Source organism: Pseudorasbora parva, chromosome 13, assembly GCF_024679245.1.
Source record: "Pseudorasbora parva isolate DD20220531a chromosome 13, ASM2467924v1, whole genome shotgun sequence".
Classification (NCBI taxonomy): domain Eukaryota; kingdom Metazoa; phylum Chordata; class Actinopteri; order Cypriniformes; family Gobionidae; genus Pseudorasbora; species Pseudorasbora parva.
Genome location: NC_090184.1, coordinates 43,634,529 through 43,649,161, shown reverse-complemented (window position 1 = coordinate 43,649,161; position 14,633 = coordinate 43,634,529). Strand labels below are relative to the sequence as shown.

The 14,633-nt window shown below is 40.1% G+C and overlaps 1 protein-coding gene across 1 annotated transcript in view; it reads left to right on the top strand.

The window, feature by feature from the left end:
• Positions 1 to 14,633, top strand: part of ikbkb (inhibitor of nuclear factor kappa B kinase subunit beta) — a 67,789-nt gene that overhangs the window by 36,907 nt on the left and 16,249 nt on the right. Inside the window, exons 6-9 of the mRNA XM_067414520.1 lie at positions 390 to 478; positions 648 to 737; positions 821 to 945; positions 4,191 to 4,298. Of these exons, the coding sequence (XP_067270621.1) occupies positions 390 to 478; positions 648 to 737; positions 821 to 945; positions 4,191 to 4,298 (412 nt within the window). The remainder of the gene's footprint in view (positions 1 to 389; positions 479 to 647; positions 738 to 820; positions 946 to 4,190; positions 4,299 to 14,633) is intronic.

Sequence of the window (14,633 nt, the reverse complement as noted above, 5' to 3'; positions counted from 1 at the left end):
AAATATAGTATTTCCCATTCATTTCATATTAGTGCCCATTTTTGTCCACAAAAGGACCAAATTTGAGTTATTCCCAACCACTTAAACATCGTTGAATCGAGTCAATTATTTTTGTGCATGTTCAGGTGATAAACTTAGGAAAAGTAACCAAATCTTGTACAGCTTAGATTGAGGAAACAATTTTTTTTTAAATTATTTGCCCACATTTGTCCTGAAGGCCCCTTTTAAAAGACTACTATTCAAAAATGTATAATATTATATATCTAAAGTTCAACCCGCCAAAGGGACTAGGAGTGACTGCGTTACACGCCACTGCTGAAATACAATGTCAAGCCCTGATTATCTCATTAAAATGTAAATACAGCCAATAAAAATCTGTCTCTCTCCAGCCTCGGCGCTGACGTACCTCCATGGGATGAGAATTATACACAGAGACCTCAAACCAGAAAACATCGTCCTTCAACAGGGAGAAAAAAGGGTGAGTGCTAAAATGATACAATTCACTAAATAATAATGTTTTTTAATTAAATGCTTTAATATTTCATTTTGGATTAATTCTGTTTCTAAAAGCAATTAGACACCAGTGTTTTTACTATCATATTTTATTGCTAAATTGAAGAAGCATGAATGTTTCCTGCCTCCTGTAGTTGGTCCATAAGATCATAGATCTGGGTTACGCTAAAGAGCTGGACCAGAGCAGCCTGTGCACGTCGTTTGTTGGGACGCTGCAGTATTTGGTGGGTTCATCAAATCATCAGACTTTTTGATTGTTTAGCATCTCATCTTTACTGATATAAAGTATCGTGTCCGTCTCTCTCAGGCCCCTGAGCTGCTAGAACAGCAGAAGTACACTGTGGCGGTGGATTACTGGAGTTTCGGGACGCTGGTTTTTGAGTGTATCACAGGATTCAGGCCTTTTCTACCAAACTGGCAACCCGTGCAATGGTAATTATGCCCTCAGTGTTTTACACCGTAAGGTCTGATACGCAGATCTGATGGTTGTCTTTAGGCCGTTTACACCTGGTATTAAGATGCGCTTTTGACAAAATAAGCTTGCACAATTTACATTAGAACGTGACCGGAGTCGACGGAAAAACACGCAGAGAACAGCAGCTTTCATTTCTGCTTCCGTATTATGCTATTTTAAAGGTTCCTAGTTTTATTTTGGGGTCTTCTTGAACAGGTTCACATGCATCCAAGGTCAAAAAAAATGGTTCGTTGTCAGATTCAGGGCCTGATTTTAACGTTCTGCGTGCATGGTCTAAAGCTCGTGGTGTAGCTGCTTAAGATATGTCCAAATCCACTTTTTGGTAGTTTAACGACAGAAAAAGCTTGTGGAGTAAAAGGGTTGTCCCTCGTCTCTTATAGCGTCATGGGTGTGTTTTGGGCGATCAGAGTCTCATCTCCCATTCCCTTTAAAAGCCAGTTGTGCTCGCACCATGGCAGATTCGCTATTTACAACTGAACGCTTCTCCAGAGAGGAATCCTTTTGTTTTGAATATTTAAAAATAACTGTGTGTTGCTGCGCTTCCTTGTGTGTGTAATAACTAGAGTGTATACGTGTTGTGCACCGCCTATAGGCTCATATTACTAACACACTCTTTAAATAACTGAAAACATACTGCACTATTGACTTAAGAGCAGGTGTGTGTTGGTCAATGGTGCAGTCGTTTTCAGTTCCTCAAAATAGCAACGCTCCAACAATGCTCCTGAACACACCTGGTTTAGACCAGACGCCCAATGGGTAAACAGATACACACACACACACACACACACACACACACAGATGGGTGAACAGATACGCCAGTGCTTTTGATATTTAAACAGTGTGGAGCTGGACGTGAAAATGAGAACAGCGTCGGGCTGAAATTTGCAAAAAATGCTTTTCTTACTTAGTATTTTTGTCTTGTTTCTAGTCCAAACATTTAAAAATTCTTAAAACAAGAAGTATTTACTAGACAAGCAAAAGTATTTGTCTTGTTTTGAGAAGAAATAACTTACAGTTAAGGAACACTCCACTTTTTTTGAAAAAGGCTTATTTTCCAAGTCCCTTAGAGTTAAACAGTTGAGTTTTACCGTTTTTGAATCGATTCAGCCGATCTCTGTATCTGGCGGTAGCACTTTTAGCGTAGCTTAGCATACATACCAAAGACTTCATTTTTTCAAAGATAATAGTTTTCCAATTTAAAACTTTACTATTCTGTTGTTACATCGTGTACTAAGACCAACGGAAAATGAAAAGTTTAGATTTTTAGACAGATTATAGATAGGAACTATTCTCTCATTCCTGCGTAAGAATCAGGGAACTTTGCTGCCATAACATGGGTGAAGCAGTGCAGTGATATTCAAGCGGCAACCTCCCGCGATCTCTCTTGAAGCCATTACGGAAGTAATGTAAACTGTAATTCCTCAACTGGCCGCTAGAGGGAGGCTCCAGAAGGGAGCAGAATCTCATTGAGCCCCATGTTTAAATTCTCAACTTTAAAGCAGAAAAAAACATGTTTACAGCCTGGTACAAATTGTGGTTTTGGCTTATAAGGCTAATTTTGATCTTCATGACAACTCTGAGGGGGGTGAATTTTTTTATAACTCATTCGTTTCCGTTATATAAAGCCTTAAGGTTCTGCATAATTAAGGGCGTGGTTACAAGTGGATAGCCATTTATCCGCCGTCTATAGTTACTGCGTCACCTCAGCTCCGCCCACATCCCACCTTTTTGCCCATTTTCTGTTATCCGGGAGTGACACGCGTTGACTCGCTCACAAGATGGCAACGCCCAGCTCGCCCATACTTTAAGCTTCAGAACGGCTTATCAGAATCCTATGGGTGACGTCACGGACACTACGTCCATATTTTTTTTACAGTCTATGGTGATATTACACAGAAAATTGTTCCTAGCTATATCGATCTTTAAAAAAATTGCAACTTTTCATTTGTTGTTGGTCTTAGTACATCATGTAACTACAGAAGAGTCAAGTTTTAAATAGGAAAATATAGTGAAGTCTTTGGTCATTTTTGAGCACGATGCTAACGGTCTAATCCGATTCAATGATGTATGCTAAGCTACGCTAAAAGTGCTACTGCCAGATAAAGAGATCGGCTGAATGGATTCAAAAACGGTAAAAATTAAGTGTTTAACTCTAAGTTTTGTCTAAGGGACAAAAAAAGTGGAGTGTTCCTTTAATTAAGAGAGTTTTTGCTTAAAATAAGCAAAACAATCTGCCAATGGGGTAAGAAAAATAATCTTGTTTTCTGTTTGAGTTAAGATTATTTTTCTTACCCCATTGGCAGATTATTTTTCTTATTTTAAGCAAAAACTCTTAATTTTAAGTTATTTTTCCCCAAAACAAGACAATTACTTTTAATTGTCTAGTAAATACTTCTTGTTTTAAGACTTTTAGATATTTAGACTAGAAACAAGACAAAAATACTAAGTAAGAAAAGCATTTTTTGCAGTGCACTCGTGTTGCATCTGGCGTCGCATTGCATCGGGTGTATGATCGAGCCCTCAGTCTACAAAGAGAAAGGATGACTTGTTTTTCCGTATCATTTCCAAAATCCCAAACTCTTTCAGTCTCAGCTACATATACAAATTTGTTACATCGTTATGCAAGTATTTTTCGGGAAGTGAGTTTGGAAATACTGATGACTTGTTTCAGGCAGATCAGAATCAATTCAAAATAACTTTGTTTGTCGCACACTTTTACATTTTCAAACAGCTACAGGAAAGGTAATCGAAAAAGTATAATAGGGGCACTTGTGTGTACTCGCTCTTCAGTTTAAATGCAGTGTAAAAGTGGCATCAGTGTGATGCTATCTTCTGTATGTAAATTAATCCAATAGCGGGACTCAAAACAAAAGTAGAGCCGCTCTTTCATAAGTCATGACCTGACAGCTTGAGCCAGAGTTCCTGTGCTTCAGGCAGAACAGACTTTGATAAACTTGCATGACGCACTATTGTTCTAACTTCTTATGTTTTGAGTAAAGATAATATTCCTGCCGCAATAGTTTATTATTCCGGAGATCGCTGTACTGTGATTGGCCGTGCTCCAGTATTCTCACCACATGGACTGTTTTTAAAATGTAAACTCTGAGAACGTAAGAAAAATCAAGACCGACGCCAGCGCTGAAGGGTGTGTTGCAAAATAAATCCAGGTTTGTTTGAATTCACACCGCTCTCTTTTCCTCAGGCACGGCAAGCTGTTGCAGAAACAACTAGATGATATTGTGGTTTACGAGGATCTGACTGGAGAAGTTCGGTTCTCCAAACACCTACCAAACCCTCACAACCTCAACAAGTGAGTCCTGTGACAACGTCAATTTCAACAATAAAGCAGCTCTACAGAAGATACATAGTGTTATGATGTTCAATTATTATTCAGTGACAATTATTCATTCAGTAGTTTCAAGTACAGCTAAATCCATACATTTTACTGCATATTACCACATTCTAAATGAAAATGTTGCTGGAGTGGTTAAAGGGGACCTATAATGCCTCTTTTTACTTGACGCTTGTTATTTAATTCTCTGATGTCCCCAGAGTGTGTATGTGAAGTTAACTCAAAATACCCCACAGAACATTTTTTACAGCATGTTAAAATTATCACTTTTTGAGGGTGAGCAAAAATGCACTTGAGTTTTTGTGTGTCCCTTTAAATGCAAATGAGCTGCAGATACCGGCCCTCTTTCTTGAAGAGGGCGGAGCTTCAAGAGCTCATGTTAGCAGCTCCGATTACCTCACACAGACATGCAATGAAAATATCAGAAACTGTTAAGCCTTTTGACGTTTCTGAATGGATAGTTGATGAATTTATGAGCCAACTATCTTCAGTCATTGATTAGCGTATTCTGTCATGATAATCTATAAATCGCTGGTGTGGGAACTGTTGTCAGATGAGCCAGACAATATAGCAGATATTCTCTGGCTCATCTTACAACAGTTCCCTCACCACAACAGTGATTTATTGATTATCATGAAGATAAAACTGTTTAATTACGTTTATAACTAATATTGTCATCTTGCATGTTACTGCATTTGTGTTCATACGCAGGGGCGTAGCCATCTTTTCAGAAGTGAGGGGGACAGAAATGTCGTAATACCTTTTTTTTTTTACCGATATAATTTATCACATCTCTTGCTTTTAATTCGGTAATATATCAAATACACTGCTGAACAATAGCCACTAATATCTATAATTTTTTGCCAATTTTATGATTGGTTTATGTAGCCTACTACAAACACTTGTGCATTAAGTCTCCATAGATTTTATGCAATGTAAAAAAAAAGTTATTCAGAAATATTATTCTGATGTAGATCATCTGTTCTCTATGTGAATATATAGTAAAGTGTGATTTATATCCAGTTATCAAAGCTGAATTTATCATCATTACTCCAGTCTTCAGTGTCACATGATCCTTCACTAATCATTCTCATATGAGGATTATGATGATCAACACACTTATGATTATTATCAATGTTGAAAACAGTTGTGCTGCTGGTTCATGGTTCATTTTTGTGGAAACCACTATACCATTCAAACATTTCTGGTAAAATTAAAGCTACACTGTGATATTTTCCTCCATCTAGCGGTGTAAAGGTATATGACCATCCAGTGAATATTAGTTTCCATTCCTCTCAATTCTGATTTCGTTTTAACCTCTACGGTGGCCGATGAGAGTATGGCCTATGGCGTGTAAACCAGCACTCAGCGTTGTTTTGAATGTTCGGTAAGTGAGATATACGTCATATAAGCCGACCAATCAGGTTGTGAGCGTCTCCCTGAGCCTTTGCTTCGGTAACTTTAGGTTTGCTGGTAACCAATCACCCTACTACCTGTCCACTTGATCCTATACCCACTCACCTCCTTCAGGCCATTTCTTCTTCAATCACTCCTGCACTCACTCACATTGTCAACACTTCTCTTCTTACGGGAACCTTTCCCACAGCATTTAAGCAGGCTCGGATAACCCCACTGCTTAAGAAACCCTCTCTGAATCCAGCACTTTTAGAAAACTACCGACCGGTATCCCTTCTGCCTTTCATTGCAAAGACCCTTGAGCGAGTTGTGTTCAATCAACTCTCTATGTTTCTTGAAAGGGACAACCTCCTAGACAACAACCAATCCGGCTTCAAAAGCGGCCATTCGACTGAGACTGCCTTGCTCTCGGTAACTGAGGCACTGAGACTGGCAAAAGCAGCTTCTAAATCCTCAGTGCTCATTCTGCTGGATCTGTCTGCTGCTTTTGACACAGTTAACCACCAGATCCTCCTGTCAACACTTAAGACGATGGGTATCTCAGGAACTGCCCTCCAGTGGTTCAGGTCTTACCTCTCTGGTAGGTCCTACAGGGTGTCATGGAGAGGTGTAGTGTCTAAGTCACATCATCTAGCTACTGGGGTTCCCCAGGGCTCAGTCCTTGGACCACTTCTCTTCTCCATCTACATGTCATCATTAGGTTCTGTCATTCAGAAACACGGCTTCTCCTATCACTGCTATGCTGATGACACTCAACTCTACTTCTCATTTCAACCAGATGATCCTACAGTCAGTGTTCGTATCGCTGCCTGTCTGACAGACATTTCTGACTGGATGAAAGAGCATCATCTTAAACTCAATCTTGCAAAGACAGAATTACTTGTTTTCTCAACCAACCCAGCACTTCATCAAAATTTCTCCATTCAGCTCGGTTCATCAACCATAACTCCATCAAGGACAGCCAGGAACCTTGGAGTTGTGATTGATGACCAGTTAAACTTCACTGACCACATTACTGCAACAGCCCGGTCCTGCAGATTTGCTTTATACAACATTAGAAAGATTAGACCCTTCCTATCAGAACAGGCTGCACAACTCCTGGTTCAAGCTCTTGTTCTCTCCAGACTGGATTATTGTAATGCTCTTCTGGCTGGGCTTCCAGCATGCACTATCAAACCCTTGCAGCTGATCCCGAATGCAGCGGCGAGAGTGGTCTTTAATGAGCCGAAGAGAGCGCATGTTACGCCTCTCTTCATCAGACTGCACTGGTTGCCAATGGCTGCTCGCATCAAATTCAAGGCTCTAGTTCTCGCCTACAAAACAACCACTGGTTCTGCACCATTACACCTAAACTCAATTGTTCAGACTTACACACCCTCCAGAAGCTTGCGTTCTGCGAATGAGCGGCGCCTCGTGGTTCCTTCCCAAAGAGGCATGAAATCGCTCTCACGGACATTTTCCTGGACCGTTCCCACCTGGTGGAATGACCTGCCGATCTCAATTCGTGCTGTCGAGTCTGTAGCCATTTTTAAAAAAACATCTTAAGACACATCTTTTCCAATTGCACTTTTCCTATTGCACTTGACCAATACAGAATAGCACTTACTGATCATATCTACGTCTCTCATCCGGATTTGTGCCTTCAGGCGGGTATGTTACATAGTTATCATAGCTACCAAAATCCAGTGTTCTGTATTTTGCGTACGTGAGTTTTTGCTGTCGATGGCTATTGCTGCGCGTTTAGCTAGAATGCCATACAAAACCAACCCATTGAGCCACTGAATCCGCATTAACGACAACAGCTGGGGCATCAGCCTTAGTCCTAATGGGTTGTTATCATAGCTATCCAAATCCAGTGTTCTGTATTTTCCGTACGTGAGTATTTGTTGTAGCTGGCTATAAAAAATAAATAAATAAAAAAAAACAGTTGTGTACTGTGCTAATTAATTGAGATTTCTTACAGCTCTTACAGGTTGTTGGCTTTGTTTGTTTCGTTGCTTCTATTGCTCTACCCTTTTTTTGTAAGTAGCTTTGGATAAAAGCGTCTGCTAAATGATTAAATGTAAATGTAAATGTAAAAATGCCCGTGTGAACGCTAAGCGGATCAGGACTATATGTTTTGTTTTTGTTTTTTGGTCCGGACCAAACTAAACGAACTACAAGTGTAAACGCACCCTTAGGGTGCGTTCACACTTGTCATGTATGGTTCGATTAAAACGAACCCTGGTGCGATTGCTCGGTTAGTGCGGTTCATTTGAACATATGTGAACGCTGCCATCCGAACCCTGGTGCGCACCAAACAAGCGGACCAAGACCGCTAAAAAGATGGGTCTCGGTCCGCTTCCAAACGAACTCTGGTGCGGTTCGATTGATATATGAACGCAACACGGACCAAAGACATGTAAACGGACCAAAAACCGGAGGTATAATGTCACAAGATGCGACGCATAATGCGGCTGATTTGACGACGCAGAAAGATCGGTGTATCCAAAATGAATAACTATAACGTCAGAGGGCAAACGTGGAGCAACGAGGAAGTGCCTAATCAATATTTGGTCAGACGAGCATGTTTCAAAAATGCTAGAAAAAACACACAAAAAGCATACCTGGTTCTTCTCATCAAAGTTCCTGTGTTGCCCATTATTAGCAGGTACAGACGACAGCGGCCGTCTCTGTTCTGCACAACGGAGGAAATCCTGCTGCTGTTTTGAATGTTTTGAACATTTTATGAGCTCTTCATGAGTTCTCAGCGGGTAAAAATAATGCCACATGTACACGCATAAAATGATCGCGTTTAATCCGGCACACAGCGTTGTTTCGGATGTTTTGAGCATTTCATGAGCTCTTCATGAGTTCTCTGCTAAAAAATAATGTCATATGTAGGCTACACGCATTAAATGATCGCGTTTAATCCAGCACACAGCGTTGTTTTAAATGTGTTGAACATTTCATGAGCTTTTCATGAGTTCTCTGGTAAAAAATAATGCCATATGTACACGCATAAAATGCCCGCGTGTAATCCGCACACAGCATTGTTTTCAATGTTCGGTAAGCGAGCTCCTACGTCATATAAGCCGACCAATCAGGTTGTTACCGTCTCCCTTTGCCTTTGGTTCGGTAACTTTAGGTTCGCTGTTAAAAATGCCCGTGTGAACGCTAAGCGGACCAGGACTATATGTTTTGTTTTTTGGTCCGGACCAAACGAACCAAACTAACCGAACTACAAGTGTGAACGCACCCCTAGTTTCTGTTCCTCTCAATTCTGATTTCGTTTTAACTCCTACGGTGGCCGATTTAGTCCAAGATTAACATGGCAATCCTCCTCTTCACATTCGACACAGTGCCATCGAGTGTTAAAACGCGAAAGGCGAAGCTTGAATTTATGGGTATGTCCCTCTTTGGCTACTGTACTTTCAAGATGGAGGGGCAACATGGCGACCGCCATCCGAACCCCTCACCCGTATGTATTATCAACGGCATATTATAAACTTACGAGAATACTTTATTACTTGAAAGAAGTAAATATACATTAAAGGGGGGGTGAAACACTCAGTTTCAGTCAGTGTCATGTCAATCTTGAGTACCTATAGAGTAGCATTGCATCCTGCATATCTCCGAAAAGTCTTTATTTTTTTTATAATTATATAAGAAAGATGCGCTGTTCCGAGTCTTTCCGAAAAAAGCCGAGCGGGTGGGGGCGTATCGTGTGGGCGGAGCTAAATAATGACGTGTGCTCGCTGCTGCTATTGTGTTGAGTCGAGTGCGTCGTAAAGCTGTGTCATCCCTAACAGCGGGGAAAAAACTTTATTCAAAATAAAAATATGGCTTTTAATCAGATACAGCCATACATCTATGATCCGGAATCAGACCCAGAGGCTGCAGTTGAACAGGAGCAGCAGCAAAAACGACTAGAGCAGGACGTCTCTATGTGGTACAAGTTATACACTAACTATATAATATGCTTAGCGGCTTGTGTTATTTACATATTTATACTTGAATTATATCGTCGTATTTTTGTCTTTGAAGGTGTACATGTGGGAAGTGCAGTTGTGCACGTGTGTTTGTGTGTTTACGCGTGGTTTGTGTAGACAGGTTAAGTTAGTGTTTACATAGAAAGACACGGAATAGTAGCGCATTTGAATGAAGAAGCGTGCTTATTTAGTTCAACATATTTCCCCCCTCTTTGTGTATTGTTGTTTGGAGTGCTTTTACAATACACAAACATAAAGTTACACATATAGTGGCCAGCTAAACAAATGTACACGCACTACACATCGCATGCTCCATTGATCAATTTCTATATATAGTAATATATATAGTAACTATACGTGATCATGTTTGGGCTACTTGATGAGCATAGACACAGACATTTGAAGCAGTCTAACTCACCGCCCGCGGTTCTAACGTTGGGACTGCTCCATCCTTCAGCATTAGGCTATTGGAAAATCCGGCGTCATGCTGGGCCATGTTTATGAAACAGTCGGCACCGAAATGCAGCGAACAGATATAAACATTCGCGCAACTCAGTTGCTGATCCGGAAAAGCAAATTCCATCCACTGTTGCCTTACCGCGGGGTTTTGGGGGAATCTGTGCAGGACTGTCTTGGTCTGGCAACCAAAAACGCACTTTTTGATGTCATTGTTAATTGTGCTTACCTGTGCAGCGCAGCCTACGAGCGCTTTGATGGGCATAGCCTGTTGCTTTCGCTCTCTCCCTCTCTCTCTCTCTCACACGCTTCCGGTAGAATTGTCCGTAAGGCCCATTCAAGGAAATTCCGCCCCCACTAACGTCAATGGGGACGCATGATCGCAAAAAACTTGCCGAAACTTATGACTAACCGGAAGTAGTATTTTTGACAAAGAAATACTCCCATCAAACGTCCACCTTAACTTTTGAAACTTTGTCCATGTTTAGTATGGGATTCCATGTCTTTAACAGTGTAAAAAGATCAGTATGCATGAAACAGCATTTCACCCCCCCTTTAATGAGCACATATATTTTGAAAGAAGTGTTTTTAGCTAAGAATAAACTAAAAAAGTTACACAGTGTAGCTTTAAAAAGAGAGAGAAATTATTACTTTTATTGACCAGACATGCATTAATGTAACAAACCGCTCTGAGACAGAAGGTTGGAGATCCTAACGCAGTATTTATTGAAGGGTAATGCCAAGTCGTAGTCCATAGAACAGGCAAAAGGTCATAACAGGAAATCTGTCCAAAAAGGCAAACAAAAGAAAAGGGACAGGGAAAAGGGTAATCCACGGAAAAGGCAAGAAATCAAAGACCAAGATACATGAAACCAGGGAAACGCTCAGAAATGCAGTTGTGACACTAAAGACTTTGCAATGAATGACAGAGATAACCAGGCTCTATAGGCAGGGGTAATGAGGTGATGAGACACAGGTGTAAACAGTGAGTGCTAATGAGTCCGGGGAAAGGATTGTGGGTAATGTAGTTTGTGATAGAGTGACAGTCCGGGGTGGAGTGCCCTCTGGTGGTGATCACGGGTACTCACACTGGTGAATTGTGACAATTAAACTGATCACAAGTGATATTTTTAATATTACAAAAGATAATATATTTAATAATTGCAAATAAATGCTGTGCATTGAACTTTCTATTCATCAAAGAATCCTGAAAAATAAAATGTGTTAGGGTTTCCACAACATTTTTAAGCAGCACACAGATAATAATCAGAAATGTTTCTTGATTATAAAATCATCATGAGAATGATCACTGAAGACTGGAGTAATGATGATAAATTCAGCTTTGATCACAGGAATAAATCACACTTTACTATATATTCACGTAGAAAAAAATGTTTTTTTAATTTGTAATAATATTTCACAATTACTGTTTTAACTGTATTTTTGATTAAATAAATGCAGCCTTGGTGAACAGAAGATACTAAACATTAAAAAGCTGTCAGTTAGCACTGCATTATTCATATGATATAGGCCTACTTTATTGTTAATAAATAGCCTAAATTGAGGTGCGTAAAAACACACATAAAGCATGCCTCGCAATCGTACAGTGATGCCAGTAACGCGTTACATAGTAACGCGTTACTCTAATCTGACTACTTTTTTCCAGTAACGAGTAATCTAACGCGTTACTATTTCCAAACCAGTAATCAGATTAAAGTTACTTATCCAAGTCACTGTGAGTTACTATTTTAGTCATTTTCCTTTGTAAAAACCAACAGCTTATCAAAATTCTCAGCCCGAGTCCGGCTGGAGCCCGTGTTTTTTATTTATTTATTTTACTTTTTACATTGTTGCAGCCATTAAAATAGTTCAGTTTTGTTTTTAATGTCAAAGTAGTTATTTTTCGTTTCGTTTCTTTTTTATCCTTATTTAGAACAATGTTCAGAGCAATTTTTTGTTTGTTAAATTAAAGTTTATATAGGCAAGACAATTCAAGAGTTGGTTTGAGAGACTCATGCGGTTAACTCACTGGGTCGTCACATAAAAAAATTAAAACTTTAATTTAACAAACAAAAATTGCTCTAAACATTTTTCTAAATGAACTCAATAAAGAAATGAAACGAAATATAACCACTTTGACATTAAAAACAAAGTAGGCTAGTTATTATACCACCACAAAGGCATTTTTGATGAGCTGAGGCAGGCTGGTAGATTAGCCTACTGCTCGCAACGGCGCTCAAAACAACGAAACGGGCTACACAATCTAAAAAAAAAAAAAAAGGACATGCAGGTTGTCTTATAGCCTACCTTAGACTTCAGCTAAATTAATATAAATCCGATCTTCAATTCCCGCGGTATAGCCTATGCTCATTTAACGGAGTTTACATCAAAGCAAAAGATTCTAGCATTTTATTCAGCAGCCCATTTCAAATTCAAAGATCGCAATATGAGAGAGAGAGACCTAAGCACTGGTAAGATCATTAGTCTCATTAATTTATATTGAAGATGATTGTGTTTTGTGTGACTTATTTTAAAGTTTCATTAACGGCCATTTGCGTTGGCTTGCTTTACTCATTTGCAGCGATGTAGCAGTAGCACCGTCATATCTATCTGACTACACCATAACACGCTCTCACACATTTATTTCTTAATTATTTGCCAGGAGTAAAATTTACACATGTGGTTTAAACAACCAGATATATTTACATTTGTCCGGTTTAGTTTGAAATGCTTTCATGCACCTTCTGAATCGGTTTGTTTGAGTGATGAGAATTAAATACGTCTCGAAAGACTCTCGGAAGGCATTTAGGCCTAACGTTACTCCTGGTCATTTAGCAATCCGATAGATACCTGCTCAGAGAAAACGAATGAAGGAACCGGTTGTAAAAAGGCCATAACTCTAGCAGCTGCACTGAAGAAACGGACTCTTTAACCCTGCGCGAGCCATTTCTCGACAGTGGCGCAAGCTATCATGGTCTCATGTTGTTTCCACCAGCACATCTCATTGTTCATTTTAATTATTAAAATAAATATAAAACGAAGGAGAAGCCTAAAAAAGGGGCGTAAAAAAGTCGGGGCCGTCAGGCTCTGGCATAAATGCAATAAAGTGTGTTGCCAAAAACGGTTGTCATTTCTATTTTGAGGCGGCAGGGGTGTTGTCGGCAACTCCTGAATGTAACTAATAAAGTAACTTGTAATCTAACTTAGTTACTTTTAAAATCAAGTAATCTGTAAAGTAACTAAGTTACTTTTTAAAGGAGTAATCAGTAATCAGTAATCAGATTACTTTTTCAAAGTAACTGTGGCAACACTGCAATCGTATGATTGTCGTCACGTTTCATCACTCATAACGATTCTACGAATCCGCTTTTGGACTTTCTGAGAGAGCGCTCTCCTCATATTTAGATACGAATAAAATGACAAATCATGCATAGAAACCAATGTGAATAAATCAAATTCAGGGACAAAATATAATCTATGTAAATACACTTGCCTGTGGGTCGTGACCTCAAGAAGCGCGCCATCAACCGAGGTTCAGAGAAAGCTGTCTTTAGTGTCCTTGTTAACGCACCTGCCTCCCGCGTAGATAACGCCGGTTCGAATCCCACTCAGAACAGGTCGACTAGGATCGGTGAGACCCAGTAAAAAAGTGTGGGGGATGAAAATACATTTTATTAAAAGTAATCTACGCCTATGTTCGTACTGTATCAATAAATGTGAAAAGATGTGATGCGACAGCTTGAGCGACTCCCAAATGTGCTCAACTACAACGCTTCCCAACATGTTTCCAGGGGGTGGAGTTTGTCAATTTTAGGGTTAGTGATGTCACTAACCCATGAAGAAGCTTGTTGTAGTCCCTACCAGCCGTTTGTTGTAGTCCTTAAAAACGATTTCTGTTAAAGAAAATATCTCCCTTTGCTTTGAACGTTGAGCATTAAATCTTTGCAGATGTTGTTTATGCTCAAACAGCAACACTACCCTAGCCTGACAAGCCAGGCCCACATCAAGATGTTTGGTCTGGAAACTCACCATTGACGGCTCAATCCGAGGGGCGGATAAACGGTTGTCTTTCAAACTCCCTCTGCACGTGATAGGATAGCGCTACAACCAACCAGAGCAACGAAGGTGAAGCAGAGCTCGTTGACAGATTAAACATTCGCCGTATCCGGTCTGCAAAACTCCGAACACATCTTCCCTTTTTAAGAATGACTTCAGTGCCGTTCTTTGTTCTTTTCTCAGAGAAAAGCTTAACTCCAAGTCTTACAGAGTCGCGGTCAAAGCTGATTCAAAAGACCGCCGCCGTTCGCCAGTTTCTGTGTTTACTAGAAGCACGCAAACGCAACTCGGCCGTCGTCATTATGGCCCCGCCCACCGACTCTATACACGATGTGATTGGCCCCGGCAAGAGTTAGGCGAATACAGCTCAGAAGGGTATTAAGAGTTGCTAGAC